The 24,695-nt window shown below is 42.1% G+C and overlaps 1 protein-coding gene across 1 annotated transcript in view; it reads right to left on the minus strand.

Annotated features, from left to right (window-relative positions):
- The window catches only part of myom3 (myomesin 3), a 43,543-nt gene that overhangs the window by 18,524 nt on the left and 324 nt on the right, over positions 1-24,695 (minus strand). The window contains exons 2-14 of the mRNA XM_068322856.1: positions 22,923-23,050; positions 18,779-18,883; positions 13,848-14,001; positions 13,519-13,676; positions 12,507-12,599; positions 12,245-12,333; positions 11,084-11,128; positions 8,713-8,853; positions 8,471-8,632; positions 6,832-6,973; positions 4,630-4,829; positions 2,963-3,016; positions 1,637-1,764 (exon numbers count right to left, since the gene is read on the minus strand). Of these exons, the coding sequence (XP_068178957.1) occupies positions 1,637-1,764; positions 2,963-3,016; positions 4,630-4,829; positions 6,832-6,973; positions 8,471-8,632; positions 8,713-8,853; positions 11,084-11,128; positions 12,245-12,333; positions 12,507-12,599; positions 13,519-13,676; positions 13,848-14,001; positions 18,779-18,883; positions 22,923-23,029 (1,578 nt within the window). The 5' untranslated portion in view covers positions 23,030-23,050. The remainder of the gene's footprint in view (positions 1-1,636; positions 1,765-2,962; positions 3,017-4,629; positions 4,830-6,831; positions 6,974-8,470; positions 8,633-8,712; positions 8,854-11,083; positions 11,129-12,244; positions 12,334-12,506; positions 12,600-13,518; positions 13,677-13,847; positions 14,002-18,778; positions 18,884-22,922; positions 23,051-24,695) is intronic.

Consider the following 24,695-nt stretch of genomic DNA (forward strand, 5'->3'; position numbering starts at 1 on the left):
GGTGAAGCCTTTTATTGTTTTTAAGAACAGGTCTGTCTCAAAGCATTCACATGTTGGAAAAAGGTGATATAACATTCTTTTCAAATACAAATCTAACTGAAAATTTAAACTGGACTTTCTTGAATAGGGTTTACCTGAAATGTATCACTGAAAGGCAGCTACGTAACTTCAAATCAGACCGAACTTCTGGTGTTAAGCCAAACAAAACCCTCAGTTCTCAGGTTCAGATAGTTTTTAAAAGTAAAAAAAAAAGTCTTTCAAGTGTGAGAAGCAAGTAAGAAAATCCAACCCTGAATGGAAGAAGCGCGTGGCATGAAAGAGTAGCATCAGTGTCTGTTTGCTTTTAATGAGACCACGAATTTTCACTTAGACTGACGCCACAGTTGGGGACTTGTGTGTGTGAGTGTGTGTGTACGTGTGTGTATGTGTGTGTGTTCTCTCCTCCTGTCTTTTTGATCAGTGCTGTGTTCAGGAACCTGCTGTTAATCTGGCTCATGTTTCACCAATAGTGGAACTAGTGGAACAAATGATCCAAGGACATGGATCCCTGGGATGCATTGAGACACACAATTTTTACTTGTATTTGTGTGTTTTGTGTGTTAAAACAGAGCGTGCATGTGTGTGACTGACTGTGTGAATTCTGAATATCTTTGTGAGCATGTTATTTAGTCTTAGAGACTCTCGAAGACATACCTCCAGACTGAGGCAAGTCTTTGACAAACCACCATCAGCATTAATCTGAAGGTGTGTTCCTGATGACCCGACTAATGTGTCTCCTTTAAGCTTTGTTTCACCTACTATTTGTCCCTTAAGCAGCTAATGCTCCACTATGCTCACCATTTAGCCGCTAACCGTGTTTGTCTAATCTATTCCACTGGGCATGGGCGTTATTTGCAGGAAACAGTTGTCTTGTGCTGTCATAAAAAATGCTGATGACAGCATCTCATCACCTATTTTACTATAATTTCTACAACTAATTAGCCACATTCAATGCAGTCATTAGTCTCTGTTCATTTCAGTGCAGCGTGAAGCACTAGCACTGATCTAATTTGCTCGTTGGTGTAGGAACCTGAGCCCAAATGACTGGAGTGGGTTTTTTAGAAGAAAGCCAAACATCTTTGATGATTCCCTTTTTTCACCTGGATGATGACACAGACCATCAGAGACACAGAGAGGCTGAAAATTGTGTCGGAATGTTGAAAAAATCTCCTTGTTGTTGCAAGTGAAGCATCAGGAATTTGATAGAAACATTTTTAATGATGTTTTTATCAATTTTATCCCTGACATCTTAGATCAAAGATGGCAACCGATGTGTAATTTCACATGTCAGAGCTTTCATGAATGCATCAGTGTCCAAAACATCACATGCTGTCAAAAACCTGATTATCATCAAATGATAAAAACTGGATACTCATGATAGATTACATTTTAAGTCCCTATGAGTTGATTCAAAGACTGACTACACAAGATTCCCTCAGTTATGTGTGTGTGTGTGTGTGTGTGTGTGTGTGTGTGTGTGTGTGTGTGTGTGTGTGTGTGTGTGTGTGTGTGTGTGTGTGTGTGTGTGTGTGTGTGTGTGTGTGTGTGTGTGTGTGCGTGCGTGCGTGCGTGCGTGTGTGTGGGAGTGAAGACCGACCCGCTCCACGTAGAAGGTGAGCGGCTCCCTGCCTCTGGGTTCAGGTTCGGTCCAGCTCAGCACCACATAGGTGTCGCTCACCTCGCAGGCGTGGACATTTGTGGGAGGAAGAGGAGCTTTGATTTGACCTGCAGCCGAGGAGGAGGAGGAAGAGGAGGAGAAGCCAGAAGAAATCAAAGTCAGAACAAAGTCAGCAAAAAAATTAAAGTGGTGTCCAAAAATCCCAGAGTGAGCATGTGTGTTTGTGTTGTTGTTTTTTTTACAAATACGTGATGGAGTTTCTCACTTTGTCTGGTGGATTTGAATAAAACACGCATACATTTACGTGTTTAAGTAAACCAGATAGAATATGTGGCTCAACTCGGAATACAGTCAATGACAAAGCGACTCAAGGGCGATGGAAGCATTCAGATTTTTGTGCCTGTCTGTCTCTTTGTAAATCTATTCCCTGAAGAGTTTGCAGAGCTGCAGTGTGGATCACACAGGAACTGCAAGCAAAGGGACTGCAGTGAGATGCCGTTCTGCTGCTGCTGGTGGTGGTGTGTGTGTGTGTGTGTGTTTGGAGGGTGGCTGGTAAGTCTGTGTGTGCATGTAGGTGTATGCATTTCGAGCACATTAGGTTTGAAATGAAACTATCATGAGGTTAAACTACGTGTGACTCTGTGGATGATGTGTCATTTCTTAATGTGTGGTCGGGGGTCGTATTCATGTTGGGTTCATCTTTTATTCCAGGAAAATGAGCACTAAATATGCAAATAAAGAAATCAAAGTGATCTCTAGGACAAAATCATGTCAAGTTGAACTAAGAATGCCAGAATGAAGTGAAGATAGAACATTAAAGGAATTAATTTGGGCCTTTTTCATCTAGACATGTGAAAGAAAGATTCAATTTTTCTGTCTTTTTTTCAATTAAATGTATTAACACTAATACATCTGTTCATAATATACACACTCTGTGCCTCCCCCTCTCCTGTCTTTATCCCCCCCCCCCGACGTGGTTATCATTCCTCTTCACAGGTGCTCAGGCTTCCTCAGGCCATTATGTGCAGTTAGCAGGACACAACCAGGGTCTGCATCCTTTTCACTTCGGCAAATGGAGCGAAAGCTCTTTGCCTCAGCCAAACAATTACTGTAGCTTGTTGTTCAAAATAATATCAACATGCATTAAGCCCTTGGGAGTGGGGGTGGGGGGAATGAGGGGTGGGGGTGGCAGTAATACATAGATTTTTTAAAATCACATGTGAACATGTTCAAATTGCGTCATTTTTACATCCACACCGTACATGGACAAATAAAAAAAAGAAAAAGAAAAGAAGACATTCTCACCTTCAAGTTCATCTTTCGTAACAGTGACTGTCCTCCCTCTGTCTGCAGTGATCACTGGGGGTGGGGGTGGGGCAAAGGAAATGAAGGAAGAAGTCAAGTCAAGATAATGATGTTATGTGAGAGCCCATGATAACAGCGTTAATGTTAGCATTAGAAGAGCAGCCACTGGAGTGTGTGTGTGTGTGTGTGTGTGTGTGTGTGTGTGTGTGTGTGTGTGTGCGTGCGTGTGTGCGTGCGCGTGTTTGGACCCCACAAAGTAGGAAAGACAAGTGGGACCCCATTAGGGGGGATAAGTGAGTAAGTGTGTGTGTGTGTGTGCGTGTGTGCGTGTGTGTGAGAGAGAGAGAGAGAGAGAGAGAGAGAGAGAGAGAGAGAGTGAGAGAGAGAGAGAGAGAACGAGCGATGGAGAATGGAGAGCAGTCTGCAGGCAAGTCAACCTTCTGTTTGTCCTTCATCTGTGTTTAATGATGCGCAGTGTTTGACCACAGCCCATCTGTCCTCCCTCCAACACACAAACAGGGAGTTACATCTCATTCGCTCGTCCTCATGCCTCAACTGTATTTAAGAAAACATAAAAGCCTTTCAAGCCACCTTTCAAGAAACAGAGTGTTCCACCACAAAGCCGTCACGGCAACAAATGCATAACTCATCCGGATTCATAAAATTAGATCCACGTTTGCGCTGAGTACATCTGTTTCCCCCCCGGTAGCGCTGATAAATTTGCAGGTGCTCTACGGCGACGGAGGCAGCTGAGGTGAATTAACGGCTGGGCCGAGTGGCTTTTTGTGGAAGCAGATGGAAACAAATGAAAAGGGCAAAAAAAACCCAGAACAAACGAACAGAGGGGACTTAATGAATGCAGGTGCTTCCGTTCAGGAAGCCACTGAACGCACCAATGAGTGTGAAAATGATGTGATTCATAAGATGCGACCTTTACAGTCGACAGATCTCAACCCAACCGAACACCGGAAGGCTTTTTGGAGTGATGTGTTGGAGGAGAGTTGGAGGAGCTTCACCACCACCATCAGGAGGAGGTGATGCCATCACTGTTGCAGTTCATTCATACTTTCATGGGAGTCGACATCAGGTTAACGTTATACAAACAGCAGAAGCCTAAGGCACCAGTTTCTGTCTGTTTTATGATGTGTTATTTGAAGCCTAATAGTATTGCATGTACACCATAATCTCTTTAACCGAGTGATATAGAAGATCATCTGAAAAGTCTTCTCAAATGTCAGTCATTTGCTTAGATAACAGGGGTACGCTGCAGCTAGATAGCCTGGCAGTGTTTCCATCACTTCATCAAATTGCTCAGAAAGTGATGCCACAGACGTCGCTCACCACTGGCTTGCACTGAGCTATCAACACAAGTTAGAAAGATGTTAAGAACAATATATTTTTTGTTATATTAACACATTAAAATTTCAGTAATTACCCAGTGGTATTAAAGGTAAAGCCCATAGTCCCTTAAAATCAAATTGAACCTTCATTCAAATTCCGACAAAGGATGTCGAGACACCTCTTGAACTTAATATCCACCAAAGCTGATGGGTTCTTCCCTTAAAATACAACTCTGCAGTTTTCAGAAGTGAACCAATCTCTTTTGGTTCATCTCTTAATCTTTAATACCTGCTAATACGAGTGTGTCATTGTGTTTTCTGTGTTACCCATGGTTCTGGTGTGTTCCAGGGGGTCTGCAGTGCGGACAGGTTTGGTAGCCTTGGAAGGGCGTCCCACTCCGGCCTTGTTAACGGCACGAACCCTGAACTGGTACAGAGTCCCTTCCTTCAGCCCAAACACCGGGTAGTGGCACATTTTCTGGATATGCACATTGCAGGGCACCCAGTCACCCTTCCCAACTTCCAATCTGAGAGGGGGGAGAAAAGTAAGACAGAACAATAACACACTTAAGTCGGTAAACACTCCACCAAGACCTACAATTGTGACCAGATCTAATCACAGGCCTCAAAACACAAATAGTTTTTTTAAAGCACATCGCAAGCTTAGATGACACATTATCGATAAACTGTTGAAACAACTATAGGGAGGTTGCTAGGTAACTGGGAGGTGTCTTTCATTTACAACACAATAACAACTTTGAGAAAGTACGTGAATATATACTTGAATAGAATTTGAAAAACAGACACACATTAAAATGAACACGCTTTGACTCCCTGTACAAAACCCACACAGTGGTAACGACACGCAAACATGTCCAGGACGATGCTGATTGATTATGGTTTGTGATAAGTGCAGCATCTGTTCTCCTGTGGGAGTCTTTGACTCTGCTGTTCACACAGTGTCGACAACTGATAATTACTAAGTGTACCATCCATCTCATGTGAACTCCTCCAAATGGATGTAAGGCTGCTGCTGCCAGGCGCCACCCTCACGTTTCTCAATATGCTCATCGAGCGAGCAAGAAGAAGTTCAGCAATATATTCAGTATAACTATGGAATGGGCTCCCGCTGCACATCAGGCAGGCTTCTTCACTGTCACATTTTAAATCTTTTTTTAAAACCCACCTCTTATCCCTGGCGTTTGACACCCTTTACAATGTTTTCTGTATTATTTCACATTATTTTAGTTGTTTTTATCTGATTTAATTTCCGCTTTTAACTTATTTTAAATTGTTTTATTGGATTTTTCTTTGATATTTTATTTAACTTCATTATGTTCATGGTTTAATGGCACGTTTGTTGTGTTTTTATCTAGTTACTGTGCAGCACCTTGGAAACCTTGTGTTTATTTAAATTGTGCTATATAAATAAAGTGGACTGGATTGGATTCTCACTTTAGCGCCATTGTTGACTCCAAGCAATTCCAAAAAGTTTGGATGATGCGAGTTAATTTGATTAAAATGTAAATGAAGAACATTTCATCATTTGCAGATGAACTGCGTCTACAGAGAAACAGTTTTTGGAAATGAGCTGGTGGTGTCTGGCTGAGACGCTTCAAGAATGTCAAGAATGACACAGGCAGGAAGTGTCCCCCTCCCTCCATCTCTCCCTCCCCATGGAGAAGAAGGTTAGAAGCCAGGATCAAGAAAGCCTGAAGGAAAGTCAGTCGCCTTGTAGCGGTATGGAAAGGTGTCACGGGGGAACCTGAATGGTTATAGAGGACTGGAACAGACGAACAAGATGATGATCCGTAAGTGAGGCTCCAGAGAGTTCCAAACAAAGACTCCCAGCTCAGCTGCTAGGCTGAGGAGAAGCACCACAGATGAGGAGGCCAAGAGAATAAATTGCCTGTTCTCCACAGACCCATCCAGGGAGTACCCCCAGCTGCAAGGGAATAAGAAAATTGGAACAGGCCAACCCGGACCTGAGACTACAGTTAATGGGCATATGGGAGGAAGAGGCATCACACAGTACCAAGTGGCTGCTGGACCTGAGGACAGACCACAGCAACATTTAGCAATGACTCTTACGCATGAAGAGGACAATCCTAAACCATGACAGGTCTTCAAAATGCCTCTCAACAACACGGAAACGTCTCTCAGGCGTCACAGCAATTGGAAGATGAGTGGTCAGTACATCAGCGAAGCTGAGGTATGGATTCAGGAACACTACAGGTCAAAGGAATGGTCGATAAAGCAATCATTGAAGACTATTGGAGAAGGCAGACCAATCTGAGACCTGCCTGGACAAGAAAGCCTCCAATTCCATCCAAGGTCATTAAATTCTATAATGATCCAGGCCTCTGTTGATAATTTAAGACTGGGAAGTCAGGGAAATGCTGCATTTTTATAACTTGACATGATTGTGAAAATCTGTTAATCACCTTAGTTCTCACAAAAAAAAAAAGACCAGACTAAGTGGTTTGATTGCAAACTCAAAAACAAAAGTTTAAACCTTGCAACCCTCACTTTTCCACATAATAACCCTCCACCGGTGAACCTCCGTCAGCAGAGGGCGGCTGCCAGGTAAGGAAGACGTAATTCTTGTTGACGTCAGCTACCTGGACCGCCAGAGGAGAGGCGGGGCCTCCCAGCACTTCCGCTGATGCATCTGCACCATGAAGAGGAGAAGGTCAGTCAGAGGATTACAAGAGAAAGAAAAAAGAAAAAAAAAAGATGGAGGATGAAATGTTTGAAGCCATGGAAGAAATGGAATTGGTTGGAAAAGAAGATGAGGAATTAGAAAGCAGATGCCGGGATGAAAATGAGCAAACAAAAGAGTGCTAAAAAAAAATGTATGAGGGGAGAAAAAGAAAAAGATGGGCAAGAGCAGCGGATGAAAGGAAAACGTCATCATTGAAGTATTTAATTGGTTCTAAATATAGTGTCTTAACTACTGTCAGGGATTGATGGAGGAAGTAACAGTTTAACAGGTATATACCACAAATCACAGCCAGAGATGAGAGAGAAGAGGGAAAAATAAATGAGTAAATAATGCAAAGTAATGTCCAAAACTTTTCTTGAAGGTAGGAATAGATGTTTTTACAAAACAGCAGTCAGGACAATATCACCACACCTCTGAAAACTCAACCTCCTTGATTTTCTGTGCTTTCTTTCTTCTCTTTAATTAGTTTTCCATCCTGCATTGCCATCCTGTTTGTAATGCAAACATGATGGCTTTATGAAAGGGAAAACTGGATGGGGAGTTTGCTGATTTGCTAATTTTGACCTCCAGCTCTGCAAAAAAAAAAAAAAAAGTCGAGCTCCTTAAAAAGAGAGACACCTGAGTAGAGACTTAAAGGGAGAATTGCACAAATGTTGTGTGTGTGTGTGTCTGAATATATTTCCGTAGCGTGTGGCACACACATTCATGAATGATTCAGAGCATGTGGTACTGTGACAGCGGCAGTGACGGTGCAATACATGCACGATAAACACTGGTATTATGGAGAAACGTGTTGGCGTGCCAAGCCTCGCCCCGATGCATTTCAAATGTTTGATGAGTCAAGAGGGAGTTGCCCCTCAGGTTTATTTGCATGTTGCAAACAATGTGTGAGAGACAAGGAGCAGTCTGTGCAGAATATATAGTCTTGCTGAACAAAGCTAACAAGCTCTCGACTGAGGAACAGTTTGATTGATGGTGCAATTTCCAAGGAGGAATCGAGGTAGTTTGCTGACAGGAAATGAAAGCAGAGCCAAAAGCTTGTGAATACAAATAGTGTTTTGAGTGAATGTTTCAGTCAACACACCATTTATCCAGCTTGACACTGCTCCTGTCCATCTTGACGCAAAGCGATGATTCCATCCTTGAAAACACGGGTCTTTTTGTGCACAGGGGTCTCGGGGTTACGGCAAAGCACTTGTCGGATTTCTCAAAAATGAAACGGATCATTTCAAATTGAAGCTTATCACCTGACACACAATTTTTTTAGTCTCTTAGGAGACACCATGCAGGAGCTTTGAGAACTTTTGTGAACTCAGCACAGAAAAATTGAGCGGTGTTTGTTCCAAAACAAGCTTTTTCCAAGGTCTGACATTGAACTTGATCATCCTAATCATTAAATCAGTAAAAGAAGTTCAATAGATTTTATTCTAAATGAAATCTCACCTCTGACATAGACAAAAGCGCTGTGTTCCTGGATATCATCCACCGTTCTCAGCCGAATTGTGTAAACGCCTTCGTGCTCCTTGTAGGCAGCTTTTAAGGTGATGGAGGCCTTGTTGTCGACCGTGCAAATGTCCACGTTGTTGGACTGATGCAGTTGGATGCCTAGAGAAGGAAAGGATGAAATGACGAACCCCGAATACGTATCTAAAGTATCAAACATAGTTATCTGTAATAGCACTTGCCGTCTCTGAACCAGGTGACGTTCTGGTGAACGGGCACCAGCGGGGAGGTGAAGGTGCATTGCAGGGTGAGACTGGTACCCTCTGTCACCCACGTTGGGGGGAAGGTGTCGACAAACTGAGCTCCTAGCCCGAACGGGAAACCTGAGAGAGAGGAGGTGAGCAAAGATGGAAGAGGGCAACGTTGGTGGGGAGGAAAAAGTCAAAAGCAAAAAGAAAGGTTGGTGCACTTTATTGATATACATGAAGCCACTTTCCTCATTGGTGGAGTGCAAAGAGAAAATATTGAAAATTAAACCAACTCCAGGCAAACCTCACAGCCGAAAAAATATATTCCATTCCAGGAATTTTCATTTTCTCCCCAATTCCCTTTGGACTTCAACAAAGGAAGGAAGAAAGCATCGCAGGTAAAGAGAGGAGGGTGGCAGCTGTGGGTGTGCGGCAGGCAAGATGAAATTTGGTGAATCCTGATGATGAGAAATGAGACCTCATCTCCTCGACTTCATCTCCGAACCCATTTGAAAAGCTCTGATGTTTCTGTACCACTGGGTCCGTTTGTGCATTTTCATTATTTTCTGCAAGCTAACAGTAACAAGCTCTTCTGTCCTCGGTTTATCTCGCAGCGGAAACTGAGCAAAGCACACCTGAGGGTCCTGAAATCAAATAAAGCGACCATTTTATTCCAACTTGCTTGGCTGTAACAGACCTTCGGCTTCACCTGAGAGCCCGCGCCGAAGTCGGACTTTCACAAGAGACGTCCCCCCCAGAGGACCAGACAAGAGAACAGCTCAAGGTGTGACAACTTGAAGTGAACCTTTCCTGTAATTGAACAAGTCATTCCTTCAGCTCCCACTCCCACACAAGCGCTGAAGCAGTCTGGAAGTGGGAGATATGTGGGCCATCAAATCCAGTCCTCGGGAATGAATCCGATTGAGGCGCATCTAAATCCAGGCCGTCAAAGGAAGGTGTGGAGCTTTATTCGAATGCAGCGCTTAGATCTTTATTTCCCATAATTCAGTGTCAAAGCCACGCCTCCCTCGGCCTAGCAAAGAGCACAATTAACTCACTGCTTCTGTTAGAAAGTATGACTTTTGCACCAGATGGGTTAATCAAACATCAATTACGGCGCATCCTCACAGCAAACAGGCCCCAGTGTCACTGTAATGCACCTACGTAGCACATAGTAGGAAAGGTGTACAGGCTAATGATGAGAGATGGCGGTAGAGTAAAAATAGACATTCCTGTGTGTAGAATCTGAATACATTTGTGCTGATGAGATTTGAAGGCTGATTTTATTCTAGGCAGGTTTGTCTCGGTCCCTTTGGTTGGAATGTCTTCTCAAAATAAACGTTTGATTTTCATTCTAAATGTTAATTTATGATCTCTTCATGATGTGGGGCCAGATGTAAGCCTTTATGACACCATGCAATTAAAATAAACATTTAAATAGTTACCTCATTGAGAAAAATGTTTGTTATTTTAAGCTAGATAGGATGATTACTAAATATGCACCCGTGACACCTTAGAAGACGATTCATGTACGAGTGATGTGTTCTGGTCAAAGCGAAATTAGAGGTTAAGGTTTTGTTAAAGAGTTGAGAACATTAGTGGCTATGTAAAAATAAAATGACTTTGTTGAAATTAAAATAAGTTGATGTCTGACATCTGAGCTCGATAAATTTAATTAAGATTTATATGATGTTCTGTATGAATGAGTCTGGATCTAAATAAAACATCAACCCTGACTTTCCTCTGAAAAAATTTGTGGTGCATTAAAAAATCATCAACCCCGTCTTAGCTTTGCATCTGACAGACAGAAATACAAATTTTAATTGCCATCAGATGCCTTTTGGTAAACCTAAATATTACTTTAGGCATTTAAATCAGTGTTGCTTTTTTTTTTTTCTTGTGATGACAACTGACACAGTGGAGGCTAATCTAGGCCAAAGAGTGTCACAGCCAATATGAGATGCTCCACAGCTTGGAGCAAAACATAATAAATCCCCTGCTGTCCCTGAAATGAAAAATACATGAGTGTCATTCCTGCTCAATTTAAAACAAGTCCTTCTATCCCTACAGCTACCATCCCACAAAAAAAAACTCTTATTTATACGAGTACGACCGCGGACACGGATGCCCACACAGGGACACAAACTCTCATATCAAACAAACGCTGGTAATGCAACGTTCCCATTCAGTCCATCTGTATCTCCCGTCACGAGGTGCGGCGTGAAGCGAAAGAGCCGAGCGAACTTCTCACCGTCTTCAAAGCCACCGGGACCGTCTATCGGTAACTGGTGGAGGAAGGTACTTCAAAGGGTGGCAGGGAAAATGAAAGGGGACACTTTGCATTAGGCTTTGGCAGGAATCTTACCAGGGGTCTTGGAGTAGTCTGAACCGGCCACGGCTCCTTGATATGCTAAATTGAAGAGCGGCAGAGGAGGACAGACATGGAGACAGAAACAGAGGAGGATATTGTGAAATTGAAGGACGTAGAGATACACAGCAGACAAATCAAAGTTGGCAATGCCGGATTTATGCAGGTTACATCTAATATTCCCTTTAACGTATTTTAACAACCAAAGAATCTTGTGAAGTGTAGATCACCAGAGGCCTTGAAGTTCCTCCCGAAAGCCCCGGCTGGTTAATTGATACACATCTTTAGGAAACTTCTAAGGAGAAAAATCATTATAAGTATGACTGATTCTGTTTGTCTGTCTATCTATTCACATAAAAAAACAAAAGTTCATGGAGAAAAAAAACAGGTGGAGGTATTTCTGGAGGTAAGAAGAGGATGGAGATAAATGTGTGATGACATTTCAGCACCCAGATGTACACCTGCAAAATGAAGTGTCATATTCAAGGGCTCAGTTTATTTCCTGGACCATACTGGAATCCTGAGGCTAAAGACAATATTGCTATGTGAAGGTTTAATATTAGCTGGCATTTGTATTTCACGCTTAAATGCACAGCCTAAAATCATTTTCATGCTGCTGTTTATGAGATCTGAGACATTTAAGTATGTTATTATGTTTCAATATTAAGCCTACCTTTTCCTGATTTTATTTTGGAAATCTGTTTCCATTCCTTGTTTGTGTGATCTTTTTGAAAACCCCTTATTTTTTGTATTTTCATTTCAGAATCGTTTGGTTTCTCGTTTGATCAGCGCTCTTGACCCCAGTTGAGTCATTCCTTGATGTCAAATGGTTTCTGATCTGCAAAACATGATGTCATAGCTCTGAACTCAGATTCCACTGACCCATTAATTAGATTTTATAATCATAAATAGTTTCATAAAGTGTCAGAGTAATCCTAGAAACGCTGATTTTCATTTATAACTATAGAAGATGATGAGCAGTGTCTGTGTTGGTCCGATGTTAGGATTAAATTCTGCACAAAGTACGTCCATCCAGTTTAAGTAAACCCAAGGCTAATGTTTATGTTTCAGTCATTGCACTGTAATCTATTATATTATCCATAATCCATAATACATTTCTACAAAAGTGGAAGTGACACAAATCTGGAAATTACTCACAGTTCACTATAAGTGTTCCAAAAGTCATGGCTTCACCCAGAGGACTCCTGGCTATCACTTTATACTCGCCAGCATCATCTGGAGTGCACCTGAGGAAGGGAAATACATGTGTGTGTGTGTGTGTGTGTGTGTGTGAGGAAGTAGCTGAAATAAAAGATATTTCTAACTCCACCTACATGGAGTAAATTAGCATTTACTAACTAAGTGAATCTCGGTTATGATGTAACCTCGGTGACACCACCCCCGATGAGGAGCGACTCACCTTCTGATCTCCAGTGAGTGGAGACCGAACTCTTCTTGAATTCTGAAATTCCACGGTATGTGAGGCCTTCTCAGTAGAACCCCATCCTTATACCTGCAGAAACATATCTGAATGTATCAACGCTGAAACTAAGGTCAGCTGATGCCTCATCTCTCACTCATCAAACATCACTTGGGCTGAATCTCTAACAGCCAGATGGGATCTTTAGACTGTCCTTCTGCATCTTGCTGAATGGGGGCAGTGTTTCGCAGCTCATTGCTCTCCACGGGGGCTTCATAGGAAGGTGAAACCCCCGTATCTCAAGCGATCGGGCACACACCTGACTCTAGGTTCATGAATCTTGAGCACACAGTCTATTCATCACCTGGCCTCCCTGCAGCTTAAGTACGGAGGTGGACAGCTTGGCGCGTCGCCTGAATTGACGGAGGTAATTTCATGTTAATATAGGAGGATATATTCAACTCAGGCGTCTCAGCAGCAGTGTCATGACTCCTGCTTCTGTGGGCTTGGAGTCCATTTATGCAATCATTTGCACATACAGGCGTTCAAACCTAATTTATATGCTTAAATCTCCGTATGCTTCATCAGTCATGACATACGTTCACATTCCTGGTGTTCAAAAGTGACGTGTCCCGATTGTATTGTTTGACACTAGATGGAAATGTGATTTTATTCGCAGTGACAAGAAAAGAAAAAGCAAAAGAACCAATGACATGTTTAAGTCTGTGATGTCATGAAGAGGAAATCTCAGGAGGGAATATGTGCAAATGCGTCGGTCCAAGTTAACCCGGGGATAAACTGATTATAGCGTTGTCATCAAAGGCAAAGAATGATGAATCAGCAGGTCATTACAGCTTTAAAGTAAGACGAGGAGTGAATATACTTATACAATGTGCAGTTGTTACCTTGAGAATGTCTACTTTGTCTCCTTCAACACCAAGCATGAGCCTAAATAAAAACAACATTTTGCAGCACCAGCATTGCAATGTAAGAGAAACTTGTTGAAGCTCACCATGTGACCTTCGGGGTAGGACAGCCCTTGACGAAACAGCAGAAATTGACCATCATGCCCTCCCAGACGGTGTGGGACCTCAGAGGTATCGGAAAGTCTGGTGCCTTCTGACTCAGGAGCTCCAGATACCTCATGTGGGCAGATAATTTCATTTGCGCCTGGAGCATGACAGAAGAAAAGTTTTTAAATGAGAAATAAATGAATGTTGCAGATGTTCTTCAGACTGTCACGTGAACTTCACCCTCAGAGCATCCAAGAGCTAAAAAGAGTCAATAAATGAGACAGAGGAACCAATAACATAAGAAAAACTCTAATAATGCATCTTTTACCTGCTTCCGAAGCGCCAGTTTGTCGACACGTCTGCGTAACAAATGCTGGTTTTTCAGCACGTCTACCTCCACCTTCTCGGCCTCGTTCCCAAACCAAATCCACTTCTCTCTGTGGTACTCTTCATCGGCAGCCAGAGTCTCTTTCAGAATTTGCCTGTCGGACACAGAGAAAAGTTTTACATATCCGGGAAGGTAAAGTTTTTAATGAGTTTAGATTTGCATTTTTGCAGACTTTACTTTGCAGTAATGCTACATTTAACCAATGCATACTGTTGTTTCTTTCATTGCTAACATGCACGTCTGAAGTGTGTTTATGTTTGTGTATAAGACACACATGAAGTTGTCAGCTGACAAAACACTTCAGACCTCCATCAGAAGTGGTAGCAAGAGCAAAGATAGCAATTCAGAAAAAAGGACTGAATGTGGTCGGGAAAGAGGAGTCTGTTGGAGAGAAAGCAGCAATTTTATATCGATTTTTCCTTGGACTTGAGATTTATTTCTGTCCCAGTCCATTTCAGGACAAGTGTTACTTTTCTGATATTTGATTGTCTTTGAAAATGCTCAATGATGTTGACGCTTCGCCGCTCCATTTGTGATTGTGACACTTGTGCCGTTCTGACTCTCACTGAAGACACTTCAAGTTATTTTAGAATCTCTGACTCTGACTTTGTCCAATGATAAACCAGAAACTTTCTTGATTTTTGATATGAGGCTCTCCTTCCTAATGTGAAAAAGAGGTCAATGAAATCATTAGTTGATTGTTCAAACATTATTAATCAGAGTTCATTTTACCTCAAGAGAGTTGTGCATCCCTGGGATGCTCTTCAAGAAAAAATTGTGCATCCCAACATGATGTTTATGCATCCCAAAAGTTGTAACAGAATAGCGGGTCAAGCGTACGCAAGGATTGAGTTTTGCCAATAGTGCAATATAAAAATTAAAGTGTTAATTTTAATGTTTTTATTAATAAAATTGTAACTGTTTAGTGAAGAGAAAAAAAAAGAAAAATTATGAAATTAAAATTAAAATTATGGAAGTTTATTTAAAGCTTGCGTCCCTGTCAAAAAATGTGCGTCAAAGACACAAGGACGCACGCAAACAAGAACACTAATTAATTAGTTACTGATACCCCTGGTAGTTTACATGTAGTTATGGGCAGCAGGTTGCACGTGAGGACGTGTCAGTGTGTTCATGGCACTGCACCTTCTCTTGTGTACATGCAGTTCATCCATATGCATGCACACCAACACAATCGTATTTGTTTTTCTGCCATTGAGAAGCAGCGTTGCAAAACTGCTCATCGCCAGAGGGGTGTGTATTCTGAGCCGTGCTCTGATTGACGGTCCCCAGGGTTTAATTATTTCAAAACATACCTGACACACATCAACGCAACAAATGGAGAAGACGAGATCTTAAATATTCACGAACACGCATCAGAGTTCTTATAGCCACTAGAGCGTGAACAGCCTCATGAATCCTCGTGATAATTGAGTAAAATGCACCAACTGCTTGAATAAATATGCAAATAAGTATGTGCAGGCATGCATAGGTGCATATGCATCTGTAGGGGTGCAGAAACACAGTTCTGACAGTCAGCCATAGGCTTGTTTCGCTAATAGTGTGCCTGGTTGGGTGTTTAATCTCCGGGAGCACCGAGATTTTAAGTTTGGAGGGAATGAACCACTGGATCGCATCAGGTCAGTGGGTACGAGAGAGTTTATGGCTTAATTATTACCCCAAATGGAAAATTTTATATTGCTTCCTGGTGCAAAGAACAGTAAGCACCTCCTTCCAAAATGAACTGGGCTCATCAAGCCGGCTGTTCAATTTACTCGTTAGCCCTCGGCACAAAGATGATGGCGACACTGTTGTGTGAGTAGCATAGTAATAAAAAGATGGATCTTTGTTGGCGAACATGTTAAGATCTAGGGCATTAATGTTCATACAAAGGGAAGCAAAAATCCCCCCCATCTTAGAATGCTCAGACCTCCTAGAAATAGTGTGTCAATCCTTGGGAGCGTTCGGCTTCATCTCTCCATCCTCCAAGACTGATCCTGTGAGAAATCAACCATCTCCAGCTTTACCAGATTCCAAGCCTTCACCCCCCCCCCCCCCCCACAAAAAATTTCATCTAAACCAGATTCCCTTCAGAAATTCAGAGAGGAGTTAAGGTTTGGAAATAATTGATGTTCACTCATAAAATTGGGACTCTGCCAAGCCAAATTGAGAAGTGATGAACTAGAGCAGGTGGAAATATCTAAAGGTGAGACCGATGGATGTGAGGTTGGCACTTGAGCAGATGGGGTAGACGTTCGTGGCGTAAGGAAGGGATTTAACAAGATTTCGAGATGACCCGGCCACCCGACTGCAGCTGAAGTTCATTATTGTCAGATGTGTTTGTCTTTCAAAAGAGTGTGATCTCACCCTCAATGAGTTCCCTTCTTCTCACACCTTCCTTGGCAGCTTTTTCTCCCACTATTAAACCTCTTTTCCTTCTGTGCTCTTCGCCACCTCTGTCTGTCCTCCTGCTACTCCAGGAACCATTTCCTAATTTTGGAAACATCAAATCCTTTCCGATGCAACGGAGTCTAATAAGTCTCCGGATGGATTAGAGAACAGGAAAGACGCTGCCACTCATTCTTCAAAAGTGCTATTGAGGCCTTACAGCAGGATTCTGGAGAAGCAAATCACGTCTCAAAAGACAAGAATCCCCTTGACTTCCTGCTCTTGGTGACCTAAACCTCTCTGTTCCGGGACTTAAATGTAGATACGTGACATGTAGTCCCTGACGGCTCAGCCGTAATCCCAATCCTGGAATTCTGACGCATGACTCTCAGACTCTGACTCACGCCGAGGTTAAGGTAGTTTCGTAGCACAGACGTAAGATATGACAAATGGTGATTAGGGTGACCCGACCGTCTAGAGTGCAGTAAAGTGGTTCCTGTTTCCTGATTGCCATGTCAGATACTGTAATTATTTTCTTGCAAATTTAGCTCCTTAATGGAAGACAAATTTGAATGTCTTGTTAAATAAATTCCCCTCTCCTCTCGACCGCTCATGCTCGATTCATTATATTGTGCTGAATAGACATTCCATCCTGTTCCCCGTCCATACAAAAATAAAACAAAGCTTCACAGCGTGACCCAGTTGGTTTCTGGCTTACTGGTTTTATGATCTTTGAGACAGCAAATGATGGGAGAAGTCCCCAGCTGGCCTTAAACAACAGAACCCAGGCGTGTCTCTTCACTGATTTGACTCTGTGGGCATAAAAACTTGACCCACTCCATGCTCCCACACACAGCGCAGAGACAGGATGCAGTATTGACAACCAATGGAGATTCAGAGTCTCATGAAAAGAAGGGCTCATCTAGGAAGGAAGTCCTCTGGAGGGAAGTAGAGGGATCGCTGTAAGCCGTTGGCTCAGCATGAGTAGAAGAGACTCATCCACAGTTCCTGCCCTTTGTTCCAATAAAAACTCCAGTCCAAGGAAAGAAAAGATAAGATGTAGCCTGAACTGAGAGCTGCAGATGGAAAAATTCTCCTTGTCTTTAACCTCCCTGTAAAAATATAGTGCTTATATAACCGAGACGATGCATACGGTTGGAGATGTGAAGTGAATCCAATGATTTTACTACAACGTTTGGTTTTAATTGAATTACTATGAATTATCTTAAGTTTGAGATGCTTAAAATTTTGAAATTCTTGCGGGTTTCTGGCCCAGAACCAAAGTAGCCCATCTTCCCGACCGGAGTTAACTGCAGGTCATGAATCACATCAGCAGCAGACGGATGAGGACGGATGACGGCGGGATCAGTAATCATTTTTCTTTATAGCCGACATCTTCAATGTCTTTCGCTGAAATATAGTGAGTGTACACGGTGATTTATCTTCTAAACAGCGCCGGGTACTCGAGAAATCATATTTTAACTGTACTAATATTTCAAATACAAAACAATTCCACTTATGTTGTTGTATTTATTCTCTTGTAGAATTAGAATTTAAGCTATTTTGTCTAGCTAACAAGCTAATAGGAGAATGAAGATAAAATACACGCCATAGCTTTGAAAAGCCATCTCTAACAATGATATTGACTTTTAACCATTTATTGTATCTAAACATAATATTATATATGAGTGAGTGTATTATTATCTATGTAATGACACAGTCGCTCAAGGAACTACTTTCACTTTATTTCCCTCATGTCTGTGTTTTTTTATACTCAAACTCTTTCATTAAATGCTGGAGTGTGACAATTGTCTTCAAACTCTCTCTCTCACACACACACACACACACACACACACACACACGGTTACAACATCGCTCTTGGTGCATTTTCCTGCCTTTTGGTCCGTTGCCAATCACAAGCCTGAGAAACTCGACTCTTTAACGCCACTAAACAATCCAGAATCGTCTGAACGTGTGAATGAATTCATCGTCTCTCCGGCGGGTCGCGTCATTAATTTCAAGAATCTCATTCTCTCAGATTAACTTTTACTCATATCAGGTCAATATTTGAATCAGTTTGGCAGTTTTTAGTGGGAACTTCAGTATTTTTTTAATGAAAAAAATGGCAAATTTGGCATTCAACAGTCAATATGTCCAAAAATTCTGACTTAAAGAGGGACCAAATCATCAATTACACCTTTAGGGTGGGTGAAATGAGCTTTTTCTAACTTCCACTGTTATTTGTCCTCTTCCTCTGTTGTATGAGGCCTTCATGGCCAATGCTGAAAAGTGTTTGTACCATATAACCAACTCAGATGCTTCTTCGTTTAGCACGATGTAAAAGAAATTCACAAATGAACAATTTTTCAACAAATTTCCCAGAAAATCTACTGTAAAAAACCCTAAATATTGATATCACAATGTAAAATCACGACCGTCCACCTCTCAAGGCGTATAAGTAATGAAATCACGACCAGATCTCTCACCATGTCCTGTGGCGGGGGACAGCCTCCATGTCCAGGACCTCCTTAACGGACATCACATCAGCAGGGATGATGGGAAAGATATGAGCATAGGAGGTGTCCTCATCGCTGTTGTTATCAGGGAACATGGGGGGGGGGGATCAAACAAAGACTGGTTACATCATCTTGCATATCATCAAATGATACAGTTGAACGGTTATCAATAAGACGTTTCCTTGTCATCCTCCATGGTGATTTATTCAGTCGTAGCGTTCGCATTAACACGCCTGTTCGTTTTGTCAAGGTGTACGGCTCATTATGTCATCTCAGGTCCATCACGTCACTATCATCCTCAGCCACTAGACAGCAGCAGCGACTCTCCCGTTCCCATGCAGCATCAGCAGCTATGATGATGTAGGCAAACATAAATATGTGACGTTTCATTTATTCAAACACTACAGGGGTTCAGTTCAAGACCAGCAACTTTTATCTTATCTCCAGACTGAAATCAGCCTTAATGTTTTTATTATTTTTTTATCTGCTCTTCCTGCCATGAGGATCTTGTCGGGTAAATAATGATGAAACAAAATCAAACAAAACCCTGCAAACAGCCAAGAAGCGAAGACAGGAGATTTGTTTCTGTATTTATGAGAATATTGACATGTAAGTTCAAATTCAGATGGTACTAAAATAAGAAATTGTGCAAATTTGAAGATCCTCCTTTGACAAATAAATCTGTGTGTGTGTGTGTGTGTGTGTGTGTGTGTGTGTGTGTGTGTGTGTGTGTGTGTGTGTGTACTTGTGTGTGTGTTCCAATTCAGCTTCCACACATCTGCCTGTTCCATCACCTCCTTGTGTTCTCCACAGGTTCATGATACACTCATCTAACCGTCATCTATCAGGGAAGGATAAACCTTTGTTTGTATGACTTTTGCTGAACTTTGACCTTTTATTTTATCTGATTAATCCTTTGCTTGACGCCTGTGTGTCGGGTGCAAAGCCTTATCCGTTGATCTAATCAGGGAAGTGCATGACCTGGTTTTGTTTTGACCGTCATCAGCTACTTCTGCTCCGCCAGAGTTCCCCTTTTGCTCATCGGTGTGCAAACACGATTTGCTATTGTCTGCAAGGAGATTATATAACCAGGAGGAACCAGGAGGAGCTTACTTTGTGTGCACATGCAAATAGTGACAACGGAGTATTTGTGAAACAGGCCTTTTCCTGACTCATAGCATCTGTAATGTAAGGTAGAGGAAGTAAAACTAAAGTAAAATCATAAACACGTGAACATTTCAGCCCTGGGGAAAACATGGTAGTAGCTTCTTTTTAAGTGTAAATGGGGACCTTGCAAGACCTTCTTGAAAGTGTTTTACAATAGAAAGGTGATAGACTTCATAGTGTAACGACCTGAGAGTCCAGACAACATTTCAAGATTTTTTTTCCCTTCCCGCAGCCAATCATGACAAAAAATTATACGCTGGAAATTCATCTTAGCAGCGGAGACAGGAGAGATGGAACCATCATGTCTTCAGATGATGGCAGCTCGGAGAGGACTGTCCTCTAAACCGCATCGTGAGAAGTCGTTCGCATGCTGAGGTGTCAACCTCGCACAACGGCGTGTGATCGTCGGATAATGTCTTCACATACGGTTCGTTCAAAGGCTAAAATACATGAATTTCACACTTGACTCGACTGATTTTTGGATGCATGTGCAGCCAATTGGACCCCCGCTGCCTCTTCCTGTCGGGCCTTGAAGTGTACTCTTCTTCTCACCATTGGTGTGGTCGTTCAGAAGCATGTAGACATCGGGCAGGAGGTTGGAAGTGTCCACTAGAGCGCCGGCTCTTGATTTAAAGCGCCGAAAATAAACTGAGCAGACCGAATATAAGAGGAGAGGGTTGTTGGTTCTCAGAATACACGGTCACTCCAGGCCCTGAAGCTGAAGGGCATTTTTGTAAGAGCAGAGTCATTAATTTATTTATTTTTTGCCTTTTCTTTATCTACAGACAACAGTTGGTCTGTTAATGGGTAATTACAACCCCAGAGACAGGATAGATGTGTTTGCCTTGTTTTTCCTGGTATTAGATCTATAATTACAGAAGGGCTCGCTGAGGATAGACTACTGCTCGAGTGCAGGATGGGGAGGGGTATATAGGTGCTGCTAAACCCTTAAACGTTGTGAGTGGAAAAATCAATGAACCAACAACAGTCCACCATCTCCATCCACGCTGTTTGATGCAGTCGTCTCGCTCGCACATTGTTGGTTTGGGTCTGAAAAGGTGAATGTTGCTCTGAAAATCATTTCCTGTTAAGGACGGCTTGTTTCATCGAACACCAATCAGAACGTGAGGGGTATGAAAGTCTCCAGAGGTCGGCCGTCAACGCTGGTGCGTAATCCCCCCAGTTCAAAACGAATGCTTCCAAATGCATGTAAAACATTGAATTATCGTATTTGTAAAATTCCAGCAAATATCAATAGTAATTTTGTTAATTTTGCAAACTCTTGTACAAAATGTTTGTTTCTCATGACTGCAACCCAAGTGCGTGTTGCACAACCCCCTCCCAAACCACCATTATCTGTTGACATCTAGCCTCAGGCCTTTCTTTCAAACCCCCATCTCACAACCGGCGATGCAAATTGACACAACACCTTTTTTTTTTGCTTTTGTTTTGAGGATTACTATTTCCCCACTTTCATGACAACTTCTACTTTTAGTGTTTACCTTTTCTGTTATCCTTTATTTTAGTTCCCCATTCGGAGGGGGGCGCCGAGAGACTTGGGCAGGTAAATAATGTACAGCCTGTGGCTGGATGGTATCACTCCAGTACAGCCCATAGATAAATGCATATGGAGATGCATACACTCTTGGCATGCAGACAGTAACATGCATGAACATGTGCGCCCACGCATGCAAAGAAAACCTGGGGGTGGAGGTAGGGGTAAGCACGTACTGCAGCAGGAGAAAGAGGTTGTGCGTTTATGTATAAACAACAGGCTTCCTCAAAATATTAAACAGGCCTAAAAGGGGAACACTTTGAGATGAAGTGGATGTTCTAAGATCTAAATGACATCTGCTTTGTCCATCATAAGTTAGTTACAACAAAAATAAATTAACGAACTGAGGAACAGTTTATTTCTTTACCATCCCAGTGGAAAAAGAATCAGCCTAACTGCCTTTTATTTTGAAATGGAGACCCCTCATCTAATAAGTCGCTGCAGCAGAGGGCCGAGAAAATGAAAGCAAATCTGACATGAGATGATTAGGAGAGGGCCAGAAGTGGTTTCTATTAGATCTCGCTGCAAGTCTTCTGGGAGCTCTGGGAGCACTGGTGGGTCTATTTTTAATTAACAAAGCATATTGAAACAGGCCTCTACTACTTTGCTTATAAATTAGTAATAATTCTTGTAAACTGAATGAAAAGATATTTAAATCGCCAGAAAAATGGATTCACTTCTGATCTGTTCTCGAACTTTTGATCCCACATAATCTTCATCAGAGTCTAAATTCACTTTTCCATAACACTTAAAGGACTTCTCTTCTATTTTGAGCCGGCCGCTTGGAAAAAATAACTGAGGTCTCATTCCAGGACAAAGAGGAGCCGCTTCCTGCATCAAGCTGTTCTCTGTTTCATTTATTTTAATCTAACAGGTTTTAGAGTATATTTTGAGATGACTCAAAATGCTTCTGTTATTGCTATTGCATTTTCGGCTGTACATATTTGTCTTTCAAGCGTCTGGTTCACTGGAACACCTGTCAGAAAGCATCTGAACTGCAACTGCACACAATGCTGTCTTTACTGATTCATTGACTAACACACAACTTGTGTGTGTGTGTGTGTGTGTTGCTTGTAAATAACTTCTTCCCGTTTCCCCATTCTTATTAATTTAATCTGTTAATAGTGCATCACGTTTTTTTGTTAAGCCAAATATAAATATGCTTATGAGGGTATTAAAATAGCTTTGTTCCAATATTAATGTTGTTTCCATGAGTCTTGTTTAGCCTTAAGTTCCATTTTCCTCATTAGTGCAGCGGTTTCCCTTGCTTATTAATATAAGGAACATCTTATTATTATTTGATGCTGATGATTTCTTCTGTTTCCTTATTGAATTGTTTCATTTATTGTAAATTACGTTGTTGTGAATGTTGCGCTGCTGATGTGTTTGCACCTGGAGGTGAAGGTCCTTTTCTTGATCTGGGAGGACAGTTGCATGCTGTGAGACATCTGGGTCGAAAGCTCCTCCTGCTCTCGCCTTATCGTCTTCCTGGTTTCCATGGTAACCTTCCCAACTGGAACCTGTGCAGGGGAGGAGAACAGTGAGGATGAATTGTTTGGGAAGGCAGTGACGCAAAGAGTCAAAGCGAGTCGTTTGGACATAAAGGACACCGTAGCCTCGAGCGGGAACGTAACAATCAGCAGATCCTCTCCTCTTCTCCAGAAGATAAACTCCATGTTTGATCCTCATTGTTGATGAGGCGCTAAATCAGGGACATCAGACTCATCTTCACCGACAATATTAAAACCCACAGAACTCCATCAATCAAGGATCAAAACTATCCAATGAATAAAGAAAAATAACATCAAATATAAGTTATGACATTGTTCAAAACGTTTTTGTCAAAATTAAATAGGTTTAATTACTCCATTATGGGGAAATGTACTTTTGACCTATTCATTTTTAGACACTCTGACCTTTTATGCTCTTGCGGGCCACATTTGGCCCCCAGGCCTTGGGTTTGACACTGTGCACTAAATGATCTGTTACTTTACATCATTGACACTTGATAAGAGATGTGACTATGAATCTGTATTTTGCATTAAGATGACAATGCAAAATATAGTTTACTTCTTCAGTTGTGGAGTTAAAATAATGATTTTCCCATAATGTAGTGTTCTCAGACCTCCTACCGAACTAAAAAAAAAAAAAAAAGAGCGTTTGAAGGCCTGAAAAACAGTAGTGAGCATTTAATAATTGGTGCAGATGTCTGGAAATTGCACTGTTTTTAAAATAACGAATAAAGTCGACAAATCAGGATTATTTTCATTCATTACTCTGCTACCAACGTTAAGCTTCAGGGGATGATCTGCAAATGTCAGAAAGTGATGAAAAATGTAGTCCAGTACGTTTGTAGCACGTTTGAAGTCAAAGGAGAGCGAGAGACCCAGCATATATACCCCCTCTGAAAAGCAGGTACGCTGGATTTGTCTCGTGTTTGTGGTTTAAATGAAAACCCCTTTTGTGGGTCGCCCGGCGTCTAATAATTCATCACTTGAGGTCCGCCATGCTGCTGCCCACACCCCCCGCCCGTCATTAATCACACGGCTGCTCCGGGGAAGTCAATGCACAACGCACACAACAAACACAATCAGGTTGTGTGTGACTGATGACTTCATTCACCCGCTCCCAGTAGCAACCACCTGTAGCAGCGCCAAAAACGAGCAGAAAAGCAGCATATTGTGCTATTCCCTCTCGCCAGCTTCAATTACATCGCTGAAAACAAGCTAACAGGACTGTACGCTGGTGGTCCCCTTAATTCCCCTGTTGCTCTTTTTAGTGTTGCGTATGGAAGTGGAGGGGTGGGGGGCGCTGCTAATGGAAGGTCAGCATCTGGCACATTAAAATTGATCCGTCTCCATGGGTAGGCCTTTAACACGGGGGTCCTAGTGAGAGCAGAACAAAAGCAAAGCGATGCTCTTTTTTTTTTCTCCTGTTTTTTCAGGGTTCAAAATGAACTGAAAGCTCAGTTTCCAGGTGTTTGATAGTAAAACAAAACGGCACCATCAGAGGAAGAAGAGGACGGGTGATTTATGGTTTTGCTGCAGGAGGTTGCTTCATGCCATCCACAAGAGATTAATTAAAAGCCACGTCCGTCGAGGCCGTTAAATGATGACGCCGTTAAGTTCAAATAACCGGAAAAGCAAGAAAAAATTCTCCAGGAGG

This window comes from Antennarius striatus, chromosome 9 (genome assembly GCF_040054535.1).
Source record: "Antennarius striatus isolate MH-2024 chromosome 9, ASM4005453v1, whole genome shotgun sequence".
Lineage (NCBI taxonomy): Eukaryota > Metazoa > Chordata > Actinopteri > Lophiiformes > Antennariidae > Antennarius > Antennarius striatus.